General features: G+C 49.5%; 1 protein-coding gene across 2 annotated transcripts in view; it reads right to left on the bottom strand.

The window, feature by feature from the left end:
• ZC3H3 (zinc finger CCCH-type containing 3) overlaps nt 1-20936 on the bottom strand; it is a 202254-nt gene that overhangs the window by 34508 nt on the left and 146810 nt on the right. For both annotated transcript variants that reach the window (XM_081323029.1, XM_081323030.1), the window contains exon 9: nt 14145-14276. In XM_081323029.1, coding sequence (XP_081179155.1) covers nt 14145-14276 — 132 coding nt within the window. The remainder of the gene's footprint in view (nt 1-14144; nt 14277-20936) is intronic.

Here is a 20936-nt window from a genome sequence, read left to right as displayed (position 1 = left end):
TCCAACAGAATCCAATCCAACCCAACCCAACAGACCCCAATAGAATCTAATCCAATAGATTCACAATCATAATAGTAAAGTTGGAAGGGATCTTGGAGGTCCTCTAGTCCAGCCCCCTGCTCAGGCAGGAGTCCTTGCACCATTTTGGAGAAAGGGCTGTCCAGTCTTTCCTAGGAAACCTCCGGGTCTTAAAACAATCAGGGAGGAAGCTCCACAAAGACTGGGTTTTCAGGCCCTGCCCATGTTCAGAGGGATTGCTGAGAGGGTGGGTGGGTGGGCTTGCCACAGCCCTTGGGAGCCCAGGACTGGCCTCCAGAAGTCGTAGGCCGCTATTGTGTCACCCTTACACGACAACACTCCCTGCTTTGCCCCCTCCAGGCCCTTCTCAGATGTCAATCAAGGCCTGGGTCAGGGCGAAGAGGGGGAGGGGGGGGAATCTCTGATCCCAGCCAGAAGAAGCGGCACTGCCACACCTGACAACTGATGCGTGCGCGCCCACGATCCGCACCCGCCGGCCTCTTGGGCAGTGCCCAACAAAACAGAGGGATTCGGTTACCGTGAGCCTCCAGCATGTCAGATGAGGTGAGGAGGAGGAGGAGGAGGAGGAGAAGCAGGGGGGGGGGAGCTTAGAGGTGTAAGGGACGCAATCTCATTCTTGGGAGATATTTGATCCAGTTCACCTGTCAGGGTGGCTAATTTTAACCCCTCTGGAAAGATCCCGCCCGGCTGGACTATAAAAAGGGAGAGCAAAAAATCTCCCGGGGGCTCTCCGAGGAGCAGGAGAAAATCCAGCAGGAAGTTCAGGATGGGGAAAGTGGGGGGGGGGGGGCGGCAGAATGAAGGGAGGGGGGAAGTGCTGTGCCTTACAGCAATACAGCACAACGGAGTTGGAAGGGACCCTGGAGGGCATCTAGTCCAGCCCCCTGCTCAGGCAGGAGACCCTTGCAGAAGAACAGAGTTGGAAGGGACCCTGGAGGTCATCTAGTCCAGCCCCCTGCTTGAGGCAGAAGAACAGAGTTGGAAGGGACCCTGGAGGGCATCTAGTCCAGCCCCCTGCTCAGGCAGGAGACCCTTGCAGAAGAACAGAGTTGGAAGGGACCCTGGAGGTCATCTAGTCCAGCCCCCTGCTTGAGGCAGAAGAACAGAGTTGGAAGGGACCCTGGAGGTCATCTAGTCCAGCCCCCTGCTCGAGCAGGAGACCCTTGCAGAAGAACAGAGTTGGAAGGGACCTTAAAAGGTAAAGGTAAAGGTTCCCCCGCACATGCGTGCTAGTCGTTTCCAACTCTAGGGGCCGGTGCTCATCTCCGTTTCAAAGCCGAAGAGCCAGCGCTTGTCCGAGGACGTCTCCGTGGTCATGTGGCCGGTATGACTAGACGCCAAAGGCGCACGGAACGCTGTTACCTTCCCACCGTAGTGGTCCCTATTTTTCTACTTGCATTTTTACGTGCTTTCGAACTGCTAGGTGGGCAGAAGCTGGGATGAGTAACAGGCGCTCACTCTGTTACGCAGCACTCGGGATTCAACCTGCCAAACTGCCGACCTTCTGATCAACAAGCTCAGCGTCCTAACCCACTGAGCCACCGCGTCCCCGTGTCCTTGGAGGTCATCTAGTCCAGCCCCCTGCTCAAGCAGGAGACCCTTGCAGAAGAACAGAGTTGGAAGGGATCTTGGAATCCAACCCAACCCAATAGAATCCAGTAGAATCCAACCCAACAGAATCCAGTAGAATCCAACCCAATCCAACAGAATCCAATCCAATCCAATCCAATCCATAATCATAATCCTAATAGTAAAGTTGGAAGGGACCTCGGAGGTCCTCTAGTCCAGCCCCCTGATCAGGCAGGAGTCCTTACACCATTTTGGAGAAACAGCTGTCCAGTCTTTCCTAGGAAAGCTCCAGGGATGGAGCAGCCCCAACCTCTGAAGGCCAGGTCTTAAAGCAATAAGGGAGGAAGCTCCGCAAAGACTGGATTTTCAGGCCCTGCTCATGTTCAGAGGGATCCCCTGGGAACATGGAGAGCCCACCCACCCACAAACCGCCTTGCTGAGAGGGTGGGTGGGTGGGTGGGCTTCCCACAGCCCTTGGGAGCCCAGGACTGGCCTCCAGAAGTCGTAGGCGCTCCATCGCTGGAGGTTTTTAAGAAGAGACTGGACAGCCATGCAAAGGAAATAGTCTGGGGGACTCCTGCTTCAGCGAGGGGTGGGGTTGGACTAGAGGACCTCCGTGGTCCCTTCCAGCTGCCACTGTCTTGCCCACAGAGCCTGGCCTTTCCCAGGAGGGCCGTTTGGAAATCACAAGGGCCGGCCACGCCAAGCGAGCGGAAGGACGCCGAGAACTGCTTGCGTCGACCCCTTCGCTTTATTTCAGGAAGCGAAAAGAGAGGCAGGCGGGCGAAAGAGGGATTCGCACGCGGCCTGGAAAGGGCGGGAAGGCCGGCAAGTCCCAATTGCAGGACCCTGGCTCGGGGGGCCGCCTCTGGGCTGCCGGACTGACCGAGAGTAGGATACTGAATGGGTTAGGGTTAGGGTTAGGAGGCCTGGAGCTTCCGCAGGAAGACAGTGGAGTTTTCTGGCGTACGCTTCGCACATTCACAACTGCCGGTTGCCCTTGCCAAGCCCGTGCAGGAGACCTGTCTGGCTTCTTTCACTGACAGGTATACTGACAAACAGAGGGAGGGCAGCAAAGGGACAGGGGAGGGGAGGGGGAGGGGGAGGGAAAGAAAGGAAAGTGGAAGAGAGGGAAAGGGAAGGAAGGAAGGAAGGAAGGAAGGAAGGAAGGAAGGAAGGAAGGAAGGAAGGAAGGAAGGAAGGAAGGAAATAATTCATACTACCTCCTCCCTCTTCTTGCTCCCTAATTATTATCAGATTCTCCATACTGGCTTTCCTGCTTAACAGTTTAAACAGAGAAAGAGAGAGAGAGGGAAAGAGAGAGGGAAAGTGTGAAAGAGAGGGAGAGAGACAGAGAGAGAGAGAGAGAGAAAGAGAAAGAAAGAGAGAGACAGAAAGAGAGAGAGAGGGAGAGAGACAGAGAGAAAGAGAAAGAAAAAGAGAGAAAGAGAGAGAGAGAGAGAGAGAGAGAGAGGGAGAGAGAGAGGGAAAGAGAGAGGGAAAGTGTGAAAGAGAGAAAGAGAGAGAAACAGAGGGCGCTTTTATAGAAATAACCGGCCCACGAGTCGTCACCCATTGTCACGGGAGAGGTCTCGAGTGACACCAGAACCTCCAAAAGGCCAGACCGGCCTGGCGACATTTGAGGAGGGGGTCACCGGCAAAGGCGAGGGCGTTGGCAGAGCTGACCCTCTCCAGCCAGACTTGGCCAGCTCAGCCCAGCACTGCCCCCTGCTGCAGCTCCAGAGCAGGAGACGGTCTCCACCCTGGCTGGCCCCTTTCCCGGCTCTCAAACCATGGTTTGTCGCAAGAACGGAAGGGGAAGTCTAGGAGATGACCCGGCTGAGACCAAGGGAGGGGTCAAATGCGTTTTAAGTCTCCAGTCCCTCCGTGCCCACAAGGGATCAAATTCCCTTGACTCTCATCTAATTGGCGTTGACTGTTCGGATTCTCGTAGGGAGCTTCAGCCTGCAAAAACCTGATCTATCCATTTGAACTGCCTGGACCAGGGGTAGGCCACCTTGGCCCTTGGACTTCAACTCCCAGAATTCCTCAGCCAGCATGGCTCAGCTTGGAAGCCTCTCCCTTTCCCCTCAGCATGGCTGACTCAGGAATTCTGGAAGTTGAAGTCCACGAGTCATAAAGCGGCCTAGGCCAGGGGTAGGCCACCTTGGCCCTTTTATGACTCGTGGACTTCCAGAATTCCTCAGCCAGCATGGCTCAGCTTGGAAGCCTCTCCCTTTCCCCTCAGCATGGCTGACTCAGGAATTCTGGGAGTTGAAGTCCACGAGTCATAAAGTGGCCTAGGCCAGGGGTAGGCCACCTTGGCCCTTTTATGACTCGTGGACTTCAACTCCCAGAATTCCTCAGCCAGCATGGCTCAGCTTGGAAGCCTCTCCCTTTCCCCTCAGCATGCTGGCTCAGGAATTCTGGGAGTTGAAGTCCACGAGTCATAAAGCGGCCTAGGCCTAAGCCAGGGGTAGCCAACCTTGGCTCTTTTATGACTTGTGGACTTCAACTCCCAGAATTCCTCAGCCAGCATGGCTCAGCTTGGAAGCCTCTCCCTTTCCCTTCAGCATGGCTGACTCAGGAATTCTGGGAGTTGAAGTCCACGAGTCATAAAGCGGCCTAGGCCTAAGCCAGGGGTAGCCAACCTTGGCTCTTTTATGACTGGTGGACTTCAACTCCCAGAATTCCTGAGTCAGCCTGGCTCAGCATGGAAACCTCTCCCTTTCCCCTCAGCGTGGCTGGCTCAGGAATTCTGGGAGTTGAAGTCCACAGTCATAAAAGAGCCAAGGTTGCCTACCCCTGGCATGGACTCCTTTCCCGGGCTTGACAAGAGGCCTTGTGTTCACCCCATAATGACCCAATGGAGTGGACCACTTAAAAGAGACCAGGCTGGGATTGGTCTCCCACTTTCCCAGGGCTGTCCACCACTGAAGGCACGGAGGAATTAGAAGGAAAACTCCTCAAATTTCCAAATGACACCAAAACGGCAGGAATAGCCAACATCCCAGAAGATCCAAAAGGATCTCGACAAACTTGAACGCCGGGGCCTATCCAACAAAATTAAATTCAATGTAGAGAAAAGTAAGGCCTTACACTCAGGTGAGAAAAACCAAATGTACAGGTATAGTATAGGCAGTACCTGGCTCAATAGTAGTAACTGTGAGAGGGATCTCGGAGTCCTAGTGGACAATCACTTAAATATGAGCCAGCTGTGTGCTGCAGCTGCCAAAAAAGCCAACACAGTCCTTAGGCTGCATTAACAGAGGAGTAGAATCAAGATCAGGTGAAGGGTTAATACAACTTTACAACGCCTTGGTAAGGCCACACTTGGAATACGGCATCCAGTTTTGGTCACCACGATGTAAAAAAGATGTTGAGACTCTGGAAAGAGGGCAGAGAAGAGCAGCAAAGATGATTGGGGGACTGGAGGCTAAAACATACAAAGAACGGTTGCTGGAATTGGGTATGTGTAGTTTAACGAAGAGAAGGACGAGGGGGGACATGATAACAGTCTTCCAATATCTCAGGGGCCGCCACAAAGAAGAGGGAGCCAAGATATTCTCCAAAGCACCTGAAAGCAGGACAAGAAAGAAGCAATGGATGGAAACTAGTCAAGGAGAGAAGCAACCTGGAACTAAGGAGAAACTTCCTGACAGTGAGAACAATTCACCAGTGGAACCACCTGCCTCCAGAAGCTGTGAATGCTCCAACACTGGACGTTTTTAAGAAGAGACTGGACAGCCATTTGTCTGAAATGGTATAGGGTTTCCTGCCTGAGCAGGGGGCTGGACTAGAAGACCTCCAAGGCCCCTTCCAGTTCTGTTATTCAAGTCGAATTGCCTTTTGGACAAAGCTCCTTTGGGGCAAGCGTGACCTGGGATGATTGAGAATCTCCGTGGACATTTAGCCAGATATGGGGAAGTACCACACTGGCTGGTAGAGGTTGTCTGGAAGGCCTTCATGAGGGGGTCTCCCCAGGAACAATCCCCCCCCCTCCACTGACATCAAACCTACCCACCCTCCTGCCTTTGTCCTCTGCAAAGTTTTTTTAAAAAATAAAATAAAATAATTGCAGACAGCTGCTCTGTGCTGCCGAGTCTTGGACACACCGAAAAGACGGAGGGGAGGGGGGGGGGAAAAAACCCCAGCAACGAATGAGAATAGATTTACTCCCGTTCTAAATTATTCACACGAAAAGGGACTGCGCATCTTTTAACAAGCCATCGTTTTATGAACAAGGTTAACATTTTTACTTGATTCAGTAGAATATTATAAACTCTCCGGGGCCCATTTGAGGACTTTCTACTTTGCGCAAAAGGAACGGACTCAGCACTTTTGATATTATTTAGAGAATAAAATTAACCCTCCACGGCCCAGGCTGGGTATTTTCTCTCCCCCGTTAAATATGGCGTGCTCAGCAATTCCACCCACCCACCACCCACCTCCATAAGTATATATATATATATAATTACAGGCTGCTATCCATCATCTGTAGGAGAATGTTTTTCTGACACTCCAAAAGTGATGCCGTAAGCACGTTCGCTAATAGAATAAATATTCTAAATATCTCTTTTATATTTTCATTTAAATTGGAATATTTTAAAATAATTGCAGATGGGCTAGCCGGGCGCCTGGCGCTGGGGCTGTGGAAAAGCAACCCAATTAAATCGCTTCCATTTAGGACGTCGGCCCTCTCGCCAAAAAATGGGCACCTCTTTGGGATCAGTTGCAAAATATGGTTAGTAAAGGGTAATTCGCTGGCAAGTCTTGATGCCAACCTCTGCCTCTTTTTAAGAAGAGACTGGACAACCATTTGTCTGAATTGGTATATGTTCTCCTGCTTGAGTAGTGGGCTGGACTAGAAGACCTCCAAGGTCCCTTCCACTTCTGTTCTGTTCTATTCTATTCTATTCTACAATCTATTCCATTCCATTCCATTCTATTCTATTCCATATATTCTATTCTGTCCTATTCCTATTCCATTCCATTCCATTCTATTCTATTCTTGTTCTGTTCTATTCTAAATTTTCTTTTCCTATTCCTATTCCTATTCCTATTCCTATTCCTATTCTTATTCTATTCCTATTCTATTCTATTCTATTCTATTCTATTCTATTCTATTCTATTCTATTCTATTCTATTCTATTCTTATTCTATTCTATTTCTATTCTGTTCTGTTCTGTTCTATTCTATTCCTATTCTATTCTATTCTATTCTATTCTATTCTATTCTATTCTATTCTATTCTATTCTATTCTATTCTATTCTATTCTATTCTATTCTATTCTATTCTATTCTATTCTATTCCATTCTATTCTATTCTTATTCTATTCTAATCTAATCTAATTCTATTCTAATTCCATTCCATATATTCTATTCCTATTCCTATTCCTATTCCTATTCCTATTCCTATTCTATTCTATTCTATTCTATTCTATTCTATTCTATTCTATTCTATTCTATTCTATTCTATTCTATTCTATTCTATTCTATTCTATTCTATTCTATTCTATTCTATTCTATTCTATTCTATTCTATTCTTATTCTATTCCATTCCTATTCTATTCCTATTCCATTCCATCTATTCTATTCTATTCTATTCTATTCTATTCTATTCTATTCTATTCTATTCTATTCTATTCTATTCTATTCTATTCTATTCTATTCTATTCTATTCTATTCTATTCTATTCTATTCTATTCTATTCTTATTCTATTCTATTTCTATTCTATTCTATTCTGTTGTTCTGTTCTATTCTATTCTATTCTATTCTATTCTATTCTATTCTATTCTATTCTATTCTATTCTATTCTATTCTATTCTATTCTTATTCTATTCTAATCTAATCTAATTCTATTCTAATTCCATTCCATATATTCTATTCCTATTCCTATTCCTATTCCATTCCATTCTATTCTGGTTTTGTTTTGTTGTGTTCTGTTCTATTCTATACCATCTATTGTATTGTATTGTATTGTATTCTAAATTTTCTTTTCCTATTCCTATTCCTATTCTATTCCATTCCATTCCCTTCTCTTTGCTGGCTGGGGAATTCTGGGAGTTGTAGTCCAGGCATCTGAAACCTGCCAAGGTTGAGGGACACTGCCTTGGAGGTTTTATCCAGAAGATACTCCAGTGTCTCCTTCAACAGAATGGATTACTTTTCCTTCCTTTGGGATCCTCCTGGGATCTGTTGGCACAATGGACCCCAAAACATCTTTTCCCGGCGGGGCTGAAATATCTGGAGGTTTGCCTGAAGGCCAAGGGAAAGTGGGACCTCTTCAGACAGACCTCAATGTGGTCCTTGGAAAACTTTCAGGGGAAGGAGTAAAAAATAAAATAAAAAATGAGGGCTCCTGCAGGGCCACATCTGACGGACCAAGTACAGGTAGTCCTCGACTTACGACCACAATCGGGCCCAACATTTCTGTTGTTAAGTGAGACATTTGTGAAATGACTTCTGCTCCCTTTGATGACCTTTCTTGCCTCCATCGTTAAGTGAATCATGGCAAAAGATAAGCTAGTAACTTGGCTGTTAAGTAAACCTGGCTTCCCCATTCACTTTGTCTGCCAGCAAGTCGCAAATGGGGATCACGGCTCCACGGGACGCTCAGACCGTCATAAGTGTGAGTCAGTTGCAGGAATTGGGTATGCCTAGTCTAAGGAAGAGGTGACATGATAGCAGTCTTCCAATATCTCAGGGGCTGCCCCAAAGAAGAGGGAGTCAAGCTCTTCTCCAAAGCGCCCAAAGGCAGGACAAGAAGCAACAGATGGAAACTCATCAAGGAGAGAAGCAACCTGGAACTAAGGAGAAACTTCCTGACAATGAGGACAATTAACCAGTGGAACAACCTGCCTCCAGAAGCTGTGAATGCTCCAACACTGGAAGTTTTTAAGAAGAGACTGGACAGCCATTTGTCTGAAATGGTGTAGGGTTTCCTGCCTGAGCAGGGGGTTGGACTAGATGACCTCCAAGGTCCGTCCCAACTCTTGTTATTCTGCAAGGGTCTCCTGCTTGAGGAGGGGGTCGGACTAGAAGACCTCTGAGGTCCCTTCCCAACTCTGGTATTCTGACTTACTGCCTTTTGAGTAATTCCTATTCCCAGAACCGCTGCGATGGCCCCAGATAAGGGTCAGCCGTGGCTGTGCTCAGCACTTGCTTCCACAGTAACCAAGAGCAGGTGATCGCATAACCTGCTCAAAGTAGGACATGATATAATCACCTCTGCAGCATCCCGACATCCACCCGGCACTGATTAGCTGAATCCGGCTCTCCGCATGCAAAATCAACTCCCGTTTTTTATGGGCAGTGGAACAAGGCTAAACAAGTGGGAGGACTAAAGCGGAGCCGTTAAATCTGAGCCGGGCTCCCCCGCCTGTCATCAGGAAGAGCTGCAGGACTTAACTTTGATTTGAGTGTTTATTTATTTATAATGGCTTCAGTCTGCTTTTCATTAAAAGTAATCCCAAACTAGGCACAATTAAGCAGGCTCACGCCATAAAGAGAGCGGCTGGAGCGAGGATGATGAGGGCGGCAATATTGCCAGGAACGCAAGAGAGCAGCCCAGCCCTGGGCAAATAAATGCGCTGTCAGCTGGGCGCAGAAAAGCAGAGGGATGGAGCACTAGAATGACAGAGCCGGGAGGGACCCTGGAGGTCATCTAGCCCAACCCTCTGCTTGAGCTGGAGACCGCATACAATTTGAAACAAGTAACTGTCTGGTTTTTTTTCTTGGAAACCTCCAGTGATGGAACACCCACAACTTCTGGAGGCAAGCCGTTCAGCTGGTTAATTAGCAGAATAACAGAGTCGGAAGGGATCTTGGAGGTCATCTAGTCCAACCCCCTGCTCAAGCAGGAGACCCTAGGCCAGAGGTGTGCAACCTTGGGAACTTTCAGACTTGTGGACCAACTCCCAGAATTCACCAGCCAGCATGAGATAACAGTAATAAAATTATACAGGAGCTCATAATACGATACCCTTCCAACTCTGTTCTTCTACGTTCAATGTTCTATGGTACACATATGACGAAATTAAGTAGTCAATTTTGTAAGGTATGAAAAATTCAAGAGGTTACATACGAGTTACAGGCTACAGAATATGTTGATTCATAAGAACAGAATAAGTGTTCTGTATATTAATATCTAGGCCAGGGGTAGGGGACCTTGGCTCTTTTATGACTGGTGGACTTCAACTCCCAGAATTCCTGAGCCAGCCACGCTGAGGGAAAGGGAGAGGTTTCCAAGCTGAGCCATGCTGGCTCAGGAATTCTGGGAGTTGAAGTCCACCAGTCATGAAGGGGCCATAGTTTCCCCCATGCTGGCTGAGGAATTCTGGGAGTTGAAGTCCACCAGTCATAAAGGGGCCATACTTCCACCATGCTGGCTCAGGAATTCTGGGAGTTGAAGTCCACGAGTCATGAAGGGGCCATACTTCCACCATGCTGGCTCAGGAATTCTGGGAGTTGAAGTCCACGAGTCATGAAGGGGCCATAGTTTCCCCCATGCTGGCTCAGGAATTCTGGGAGTTGAAGTCCACCAGTCATGAAGGGGCCACAGTTTCCCCCATGCTGGCTCAGGAATTCTGGGAGTTGAAGTCCACCAGACATGAAGGGGTCATAGTTTCCCTCATGCTGGCTCAGGAATTCTGGGAGTTGAAGTCCATGAGTCATAAAAGAGCCGAGGTTGCCTACCCCTGGTATAGGCTCTTAAGTGGCCAGATAGTCACTGGCTCATCCAGTGTCTGAGAAGGAATACCCCAGTTAAATTCAGGGGGGGGATACTCGGCCCCGTTTAAACAGAGTTTAAAGAGCGGGATATAATCCATTAAATTGTCTTAATGAGGTGGGGCGGCACGTGGGAAAGACCTTGGGAGATTCAGGCTGGGAACGGTTGGAGAAGAGGCAGCGTAGCCCTCAGCTGCATCCCGGATGGAGAAAGAAACTAATGGGGGGGGGGGGGAGAAGACATTTACTTTCACTTTTGCCAGATTCTGCCAGTGCAGCTTTATAATAACGCAGAATTAGCTCAAGTAATGTGATTCCTATCTGGTTCACCCTGCGAGGCTGACATGACACAGCTTTATTCATATTGGTTAGAATTCCTACGATTCCTAGGATTTTGTTGTTGTTGTTGTTTTTTTTGTAGTGGTGGGAGAATGTCAACTGTTGGGGCAAAGGCCATCGCAGAGAGATATCACCACCGGCCAATATGTGAGGGGCTGCCACAAAGAAGAAGGGAGTCCACTCATCAAGGAGAGAAGCAACCTAGAACGAAGGAGAAACTTCCTAACAGTGAGGACAGTTAACCAGTGGAACAAACTGCCTCTAGACGTTGTGGGTGCTCCATCACTGGAGGTTTTTAAAAAGAGACTGGACTGCATCTGTCAGAAATGGTGTAGGGTCTCCTGCTTGAGCAGGGGGCTGGACTAGATGACCTCCAAGGTCCCTTCCAACTCTGTTATTCTGCAAGGGTCTCCTGCTTGGGCAGGGGGCTGGACTAGATGACCTCCAAGGCCCCTTCCAACCCTGTTACTTTGCAAGGGTCTCCTGCTTGGGCAGGGGGCTGGACTAGATGACCTCCAAGGCCCCTTCCAACCCTGTTACTTTGCAAGGGTCTCCTGCTTGGGCAGGGGGCTGGACTAGATGACCTCCAAGGCCCCTTCCAACCCTGTTACTTTGCAAGGGTCTCCTGCTTGGGCAGGGGGCTGGACTAGAGGACCTCCAAGATCCCTTCCAACCCTGTTACTCTGCAAGGGTCTCCTGCTTGGGCAGGGGGCTGGATTAGATGACCTCCAAGGTCCCTTCCAACTCTGTTATTCTGCAAGGGTCTCCTGCTTGGGCAGGGGGCTGGATTAGATGACCTCCAAGGTCCCTTCCAACTCTGTTATTCTGCAAGGGTCTCCTGCTTGAGCAGGGGGCTGGACTAGATGACCTCCAAGGTCCCTTCCAACTCGTGTTATTCTGTAAGGGTCTCCTGCTTGAGCAGGGGGCTGGACTAGAGGACCTCCAGGGCCCCTTCCAACTCGTGTTATTCTGTAAGGGTCTCCTGCTTGAGCAGGGGGCTGGACTAGAGGACCTCCAGGGCCCCTTCCAACTCTGTTATTCTGATCAGACAACAGAAGGGAAAGACGACAAAGGGTCCCTTCCAGCCCAGCGCACATCCTTCTGGAATGTAAAGAATGTGCTGTCGTCAGCACATTGATTTTGTTTACTGTGCAAGCCTGCGCCACACACTTCAGGAGAATCCAGCGGTGTACAACACGCCTTTTCTCATGCTGGAGACCAGGCAAATTCTTACCCATCTTAATTCTGTCAAATTCTTAAGACGACTAACGTCGTCCTAATGTTCTTCCAGACAAATAGCCACAAAATATGAGGGGCTATTAATTGTGATGACTGCAGGCGGCCCTTGACTGACAATTCCCATGGGCCAAGCAAGGCAGTTCTTAAGGGACTCGTGTCCAATTTTACGACCTTTTATGGCGCCATCGTTGTGCAGGTCACAGCAGTCGTTAAGGGAGCCCTGCTTTCGTGAAACGAAACTGGTTTTTTCTCTACTACTTTGCTTGTCCAAAGCCGGGTGGGAAAGTGGCCAATCCGGTGACCCCAGGACGCCACAACTTTTGCAAATACATACCGGTTTTGCTAAGTGCCGAATTCGGATTGCGTGCCTGTGCGGGGTTTCTGCGCTGGCCACTAAGTGCGAGGAACGGTCCTAAGTTGTGACCTCAAATGGTCGCTCAATGGAGGGTTATAAGTTGAGAACCAGCTACAGTGATTAGTGAGTTTCCCTCAACCGGGGGACACAATCAGAAGAGGGGCGCCCTGCTATTTGAAGACCCCCCGGACCTTCCGCCTCAGTGGCTCTTAACGTCCCTTATCACAAAGGGAAATAACCCCCTTCAAATAATACCAGGCTAAGAGGCGAATCGAAGCACCAACATCCGGTGCCCAAATCCGAAAGCAGCAACAGACAGAAAGTGGTCCTGGGGCAGAATTGTTCCTCTAATGATTGGAAACTGATCAGGGACAGAAGCAGCCAGGAACTAAGGAGAGAGTTCCTGACAGTGAGGAAAAAATAACCAGTGGAACAGCTTGCCACCAGAAATCGTGGGTGCTCCATCACTGGAGGTTTTTAAGAAGAGACTGGACAGTCACTTGTCTGAGATGGTCTAGGTTCTCCTGCTTAAGAAGGGGGCTGGACTAGAAGACCTCCAAGGTCCCTTCCAGCTCTATTCTATTCTATTCTATTCTATTCTATTCTATTCTATTCTATTCTATTCTATTCTATTCTATTCTATTCTATTCTATTCTATTCTATTCTATTCTATTCCATTCCATTCCATTCCATTCCATTCCATATTTTCTATTCTATTCTATTCTATTCTATTCTATTCTATTCTATTCTATTCTATTCTATTCTATTCTATTCCATTCCATTCCATTCCAATTCTTATTTCTATTCTATTCCATTCTAATTCTTATTTCTATTCTATTCTATTCTATTCTATTCTATTCTATTCTATTCTATTCTATTCTATTCTATTCTATTCTATTCTATTCTATTCTATTCTATTATTCTATTATTCTATTCTATTCTATTCTATTCTATTCTATTCTATTCTATTCTATTCTATTCTATTCTATTCTGTTTCTAATTCTAATTCTAATTCTAATTTTAATTCTAATTCTAATTCTAACTAACTCTAACTCTACTCTATTCAAGGAGAAAAGCAACCTGGAACTAAGGAGAAAGTTCCTAACAGTGAGGACAATTAACCAGCGGAACAGCTTGGCACCAGAAATCGTGGGTGCTCCATCCCTGGAGGTTTTTAAGAAGAGACTAGACCAGGGGTAGGCAACCTTGGCTCTTTTATGACTCGTGGACTTCAACTCCTCAGCATGGCTGGCTCAGGAATTCTGGGAGTTGAAGTCCACGAGTCATAAAAGAGCCAAGGTTGCCTACCCCTGGCTTAGACTCCTCGGTCCAGTTACACATTCACATACCCCCATGTTCCCTCAAACAAGAGGAGCAGCATCGGAGGTTGCAGCCCTACTCAGATAATAATAATAATTAATAATAATAATAATAATAATAATAATAACAACAACAACAACAACAACAACACAACAACAATAATAATAATAATAATAATAAGTAGTAGTAGTAGTAGTAGTAGTAGTAGCAGTAGTAGTAGTAGTATTCCAGGTGCCTTTTGGAAAAAGCACCTTTAGGATTAAGACTTGTGGATATCATCTCCCAGAATTGTGGACTTCAAACTCCCAGAATTCTGGGAGTTGAAGTCCACAAGTCTTAAAAGTTGCCAAGCTTGGACACCCCTGTACTAGCTGAAGAAGCCTCCTTGCACTCCACTGAAGACGGTGGAGGAGACACCTCACTCCTTCACTGCAAGACGCTCGAAGGAAAAGGACTCTACAGCCTTGGTCTCGCAAGCCCCAGCCAGAGGAGGAGAGACAAGCTGAAAGAGAGCTGAATCCATGGTCCCCTCCCCTCCCCACCCCATCCTCACCTTCTCTCCCAAGGGACAGTAGCCCTTCAGGAAGTCCGGACAAATCTCTGCTTTCCTGGACACGTAGACGTGGCTGTACGGGCAGTCGCTGTTGCTGCAAATCCCCTTCAGGAAGTAGGAACAGACGGGCATCTAAGAGAGAGAAGCCAAGAGGAGAAAAAAGCCAGTGAGCATCTTCTGCAAGTCAGAAAAAAAGAAAAAAATAAATAAAATAAATATAAACCCAAACCCATCCCCTGCACTTCACGGCGACGTGAGGATGTCACTTCCTATACTGCGCCCTGGGAGAAACAGTTGCTGGAATTGGGAATGTCCAGTTTAATGAAGAGAAGGACGAGGGGGGACAGGATAGCAGTACTCCAGTATCTCAGGGGCTGCCCCAAAGAAGAGGCAGTCAAGCTATTCTCTGAAGCCCCTGAAAGAAGAACAAGAAGCAACGGAGGGAAACCAATCAAGGAGAGAAGCAACCTGGAACTAAGGAGAAATTTCCTGCCAGTTAGAACAATCAACCAGTGGAACAACCTGCCTCCAGAAGCGGTGAATGCTCCAACACTGGAAGCTTTTAAGAAGAGAGTGGACAGCCATTTGTCTGAAATGGTATAGGGTTTCGTGCCTGAGCAGGGGGTTGGACTAGAAGACCTCCAAGGTCCCTTCCAACTGTGTTATTCTGTATTCTCTAAAAGTTCAGAAGAGAAGGACCAGGGGAGACATGACAGCTGTGTTCCAGTATGCCAGGGGTTGCCCCAAAGAAGAGGGAGTCAAGCTATTCTCCAAAGTCACCCAAAGGCAGGACAAGAAGCAAAGAATGGAAACCAGTCAAGAGACATTTGTGAAGTGAGCTTAGACCCATTTTATGACTTTTCTGGACACATTTGTTAAGAGAATCACCACGTTTTTTTAAAAAAAAATTGGATCACGTGACCGTGGAGGATGCTGCAACAGTCATTCAGTGTGGCCAATGGTCATAAGTTTTTTTCAGGGCCGGTCACTAAGCGAATTGTTGTTAAGTCGAGGACTACCTGCAGTGTGAGAAGGGAGGGGACGGGGAGGGAAGAGCCAGCTAGAAGGCTAAAAGAGAAAACAAAGAGAGTTTGGAAGAAAGCAGAAGACTTTATTTTTAATTGCCTTTTAACTGCGGGCTATTCAAATAAAGGAGTGGGCTCCAGGGCTCTCTTTGCGGATCGGCCGCGGCGTGACCATCCGCGGACGCCTTTAATGCAGCTTTTGATAGAGCGATCAAATTAGCTCTAATAAAAAGGGGATAATAAAGGCCCCCACCTACCCCATCACTGCAGGACTCGGCCCCTCCCAGCTGTCGGGGGTAGGGGGTGGGAGGTGGGGTGGGGGCTGAGCCATTACTCCGAGCAGCGCGTTTCTCTCGTTTCAATTAACCTCGTTTGCACCCTGCTACGTCCGTTGCAAATAACGGGAACATTAATGCAAAGCGCTCGCGCGCCGCGGCCATATTAGGCCGCTCCCGACAGAGGCGCCCGCCTTCGCGAGCCGGCGGCTAATGAACCCGAAACGGCACGTGAAATTTCCAAATTGCTCACCACAGAATTTTGAAGCTCTATTAAGGGGGGGGGGGGAAATGCTGATTCTTGTCAAGTCCCTCAAGGGGAAAAGCTGTTGCAACAGCAGCCTCGCCTCGGCCCCGAAGCCCAGCCTGCCACTAACCTTTGTCTCCCATCACAGCCGTCAGGATGAGGGGTGGGGGGGGGCCCGGGGCCCACCCAGGCCCGGCTGAGGAGGGCGCCAGGGGTCTGGGGACGGGGGCTTTGCCCCGCCACGCATTCTCCTCCTCTGAATCCCCAGCTAGAGGAAACTTTAGGAACACACACACACACACACACACACACACAATCTCCAACTGGGATGAGGAGGTCCAGAATTGAGGCTCCCCACTCAGCAGGCCGAAGGGGTAAAGCTGGGGAAGGGGCTACCAAACCTTCTGGGCCAGCTGGGATCCTGCAGCCCTCACTAAGTGGCGGATTCTTGTCCAAAGATGGCTAGTTCTTCTCCTAGGGCAGGGGTAGGCAACCTCGGCTCTTTTATGACTCATGGACTTCAACTCCCAGAATTCCTGAGCCAGCATAGCTGGCTCAGGAATTCTGGGAGTTGAAGTCCATGGGTCATAAAAGAGCCGAGGTTGCCTACCCCTGTCCTAGGGTCTCAGCCCTTTAAGAGGTGAATTAAATAGAGCAGTTGGGGAAGAGTTAGCAATAAAAGGAAATCTCAGGCCTGCCAGAGATTCTAGGTTGTCTTAATTCCAGGTTGCTTCTCTCCTTGGTTAGCTTCCCTCCGTTGCTTCTTCTCCTGCCTTCAGGTGGTCTGGAGGATAGCGTGACCCCCTCCTCTTCTTCTTCGGGGCAGGCCCCTCAAATACTGGAATAGCTGCTATCATGTCCCCCCTGGCCCTTCTTTTCTCCAGACTGGTCATTCCTAATTCATGCACTCGTTCTTCAGAGCTTTTAACCGCCAGCCCTCTAATCATCTGGTTTTTTTTTCAGCCTCCACTCCGCTGATCCACCTTGTTGCTCTTCTCTGCGCTCTTTCCTGAGTCTCAACCTCTTTTTTCTACATCGAGGCGAGCAAAACTGGAGGCAGCGCTCCAGATGTGGTAAAGCGGTACTAGAACTTCACGTGATCTTGATTCTGTTCCTCTAGTAAAGCTGGTTGATGTGGCACCTTAGGTATGAAAGCTGGCAGGGCGACTCTGGGCCAATGGCCAGGAGACGGTGAGTTCTAGTCCCGCCTTGGGCGTGATAGTTGAGTGGGTGACTTTGGGCCAATGGCCAGGAGACGGTGAGTTCTAGTCCCTCCTTGGGCATGATAGTTGAGTGGGTGTCTTTGGGCCAATGGCCAGGAGACAGTGAGTTCTAGTCCTGCCTTAGGCAGGAAAGCTGGCTGGGTGACTTTGGGCCAATGGCCAGGAGACGGTGAGTTCTAGTCCCGCCTTGGGCATGATAGTTGAGTGGGTGACTCTGGGCCAATGGCCAGGAGACGGTAAGTTCTAGTCCTGCCTTGGGCGTGATAGTTGAGTGGGTGACTCTGGGCCAATGGCCAGGAGACGGTGAGTTCTAGTCCCGCCTTGGGCATGATAGTTGAGTGGGTGACTCTGGGCCAATGGCCAGGAGACGGTAAGTTCTAGTCCCGCCTTGGGCATGATAGTTGAGTGGGTGACTCTGGGCCAATGGCCAGGAGACGGTGAGTTTTAGTCCTGCCTTGGGCGTGATAGTTGCGTGGGTGACTTTGGGCCAATCGCCAGGAGACGGTGAGTTCTAGTCCCGCCTTGGGCATGATAGTTGAGTGGGTGACTTTGGGCCAATGGCCAGGAGACGGTGAGTTCTAGTCCTGCCTTAGGCAGGAAAGCTGGCTGAGTGACTCTGGGCCAATGACCAGGAGACGGTGAGTTCTAGTCCCGCCTTGGGCATGATAGTTGAGTGGGTGACTCTGGGCCAATGGCCAGGAGATGGTGAGTTCTAGTCCTGCCTTAGGCACCGGAAAAAGTAATTATGTTGGGAAGAATTCACAATAAAAGGAAACCTGGCTGCCAAAGAAGATGGTGGCCGGATACCAGCCAGAGCATGGAACGACTCAAAGAAGTAATGCAAGATCGGAAGAGACGGGAATCGCCAAGACTCGGACAAGACTGAATGGATCACATCATCATCATCATCAAATAGAGCCCTGGCCCTTTGTGACTTTGCGGCAATCAAACCGCTTTCCTGACACCCAGATTTCCTGAGATGGCCTATCTTCAGCTTTCTTCCGGGCAGCCGGGGGTGGGTGGGTGCTGGCACAGGTCTGGAGGCCTAGGCCAGGGGTAGGCGACCTTGGCTCTTTTATGACTGGTGGACCTCAACTCCCAGAATTCCTGAGCCAGCACGAGGGAACTATGGCCCCTTCATGGCTTGTGGACTTCAACTCCCAGAATTCCTAAGCCAGCCATGCTGAGGGAAAAGGGAGAGGCTTCCAAGCCGAGCCATGCTGGCTCAGGAATTCTGAGAGTTGAAGTCCACGAGTCATGAAGGGGCCAAATTTTCCCCATGCTGGCTGAGGAATTCTGGGAGTTGAAGTCCACGAGTCATGAAGGGGCCATAGTTCCCCCATGCTGGCTGAGGAATTCTGGGAGTTGAAGTCCACGAGTCATGAAGGGGCCATAGTTCCCCCATGCTGGCTGAGGAATTCTGGGAGTTGAAGTCCACGAGTCATGAAGGGGCCATAGTTCCCCCATGCTGGCTGAGGAATTCTGGGAGTTGAAGTCCACAAGTCATGAAGGGGCCGTAGTTCCCCCATGCTGGCTCAGGAATTCTGGGAGTTGAAGTCCACGAGTCATAAAAGAGCCAAGGTTACCTATCCCTGCCCTAGGGGCTTTTTAAAAAGCTGGCCGCTACTTCTGAAAGGTCCTATGTTGGTCACCCGAAGAGCTGGAACTGTACGCCTACAATCCCCACGGTCTGGATAACCGAATGGAGAGTGCAGGTGTGCACCAGGACAATCTGACTCCATCCACCTGCCAAATTCAGGCTTGCTGACCAACTCAGAACCCTCAGCCAAGGTCCAGGGAAGGGAGCCTTCCTCCCCTCTCCCTTCAGGGGTCAAAGAGGCCCTTCTCATCCGAAGGGGCCCCGTTCTGGGGTGTGTGGGGGGGTCCCCAACGGAGACTCCTGCCTTGGCATCAGGCCTCCGAGCGCCCCCCGTCGCCTGCCGTTTTCATCCCAGGATCCGGATTAGCCCAACTGGCGCAAATACAAACTAAGCAACAGCTATGGCAAAAGCAGTGCTAAGATGGGGCAAAACCCACTGAAGACGCGTCTCGCTTAGCAACAGAAATGTTGGGCTCGATCGTGGTCGGACAAGGCGAGGGCTACCTGCACTTACCCTGGGGATCACGTGATCCTCAACTGGGGTTGGTTAAGTGAGGGGTCCCCTGTGCCCTCTGAGCTCAGTGGCTTTCTGCCAGACGTTTCATTGCCCAAACTAGGTCACATCAGCAATGCTAGAAGGGAGGGGGTGGGGTTTGCAGAGAGGAGGAGGAGGAGGAGGAGGAGGAGGAGGAGGAGGAGGAAGAGAGCTGTGGGGTCCTTGGTGTCTCTTGGTTGTTTGCTTGCAGATGTTTTATTACCCAACTAGGTAATATCATCAGTGCTAGAAGGGAGTGGGGTGTGCTGGAGGAGGAGGAGGACGAGGAGGAAAGGACTGTGGGGTCCTTGGTGCTCTCTGAGCTTGGTGGTTTTCTTGCAAACCCTTCATTACCCAAACTGAGTAACATCATCTGTGTGCAAGTGATCAGCGCGAGGGATGTTATTCAGTTCGGTAACGAAACGTCTGCAAGAAAAGAGCCAAGCGGAGCGAACATCAAGGTGCCTTCGTTTCCGCCCCGAGCTACAAATATTCTCCTTTATTGGGGCCTGTAAGTTGAGGGAAGCCGGGCGCTTCCTAAGTGCCACGAAGGAAATGAATAAAACACATTATCCGGCGATCCTTCCAGCAGGCAAATCCCGGCATAAAGCACTGGGCCCTTCCCCCCCTCTGGGCACCCTCAGGCCGTGGGGAAGGGGCCTTAAAAGGAAGGGCTCAACTCGGGTTTGCAAGGAGAGTCCAAAGGTGGCGGGAGACCCTTTGTCTGTGGGAGGAATTAACTCGCCAGCTGCTCTCTTGCGGCTCCGCTTTGATAAACGAGGCAGACGCCACCTTTTTCTAGTAATTACCAGGTTAACAGGGAGCTACAGGATCAAGTGCAGAAGTCAGCCAGGCAGCTATAAATCACCGGCAACTGGCTCTCACCTACACCGAGGAAGCTGCAGGGGGGGGAAGGGGGGGGCTCCAGACTGAATGAGGGGAGCAGAAGCACCCCGCTCTGCTTGCATTTAAAGTCCCAAAAGAATCAATCGGAAAAGAGCTGAAGTTGAAGTCCACAAGTCTTAAAAATGGCCAGGTTTGGAGACCCCTGCCCTAGACCATCCCAGTCAAATGGAGGTGGTGACAGATTTTATTTTCCTGGGCTCCAAGATCACAGCAGCCAAGAAATTAAAAGACGCTTGCTCCTCGGGAGGAAAGCCATGGCAAATCTAGACAGCAACACTACACAGCAGAGACATCACCCTGTCAACAAAAGTGCGTATAGTCAAGGCTATGGTCTTCCCAGTTGCAATGTATGGCAGTGAAAGCTGGACCATAAGAAAGGCCGAGCGCCAAAGAATTGAGGCCTTTGAACTCTGGTGCTGGAGAAGACTCCTGCGAGTCCCTTGGACTGCAAGGCGATCAAACCGGTCACTCCTAGAGGAGATCAAGCCTGACTGCTCTTTAGAAGGCCAGATCCTGAAGTGGAAACTCAGATACTTTGGCCACCTAATGAGAAGGAAGGACTCACTGGAGAAGAGCCTCATGCTGGGAAAGGTGGAGGGCAAGAGAAGAAGGGGACGACAGAGAAGGAGGTGGCTGGATGGGAGTCACTGAAGCAGTAGGCATGAGCTTAAATGGACTCCAGAAGATGGTAGAGGACAGGAAGGCCTGGAGGAACGTTGTCCGTGGGGTCGCGATGGGTCGGACACGACTTCGCAACTAACAACAGTCAAATGGCTGCCCGCTCTCTTCTTAAAAACCTCAAATGTTGGAGCACCCACCAACTTTGTTATCGTGGTAGCTGGGATCAATGTGCCGAAGGCAGAGTTTGAAGGGTGTTCTTCAAACTGGTGTGTGTGTGTGTGTGTGTGTGTGTGTGTGTGTGTGTGTGAGGGATGGGTTTCGTGGCCAAGGAATCAAGGCACAAGGAGCAAATCAGCTGGT

Source organism: Vipera berus (genome assembly GCF_964194415.1).
Source record: "Vipera berus genome assembly, chromosome: 3".
Taxonomy (NCBI): Eukaryota; Metazoa; Chordata; class Lepidosauria; order Squamata; family Viperidae; genus Vipera; species Vipera berus.
This window is presented reverse-complemented; position numbering and strand designations above follow the sequence as displayed.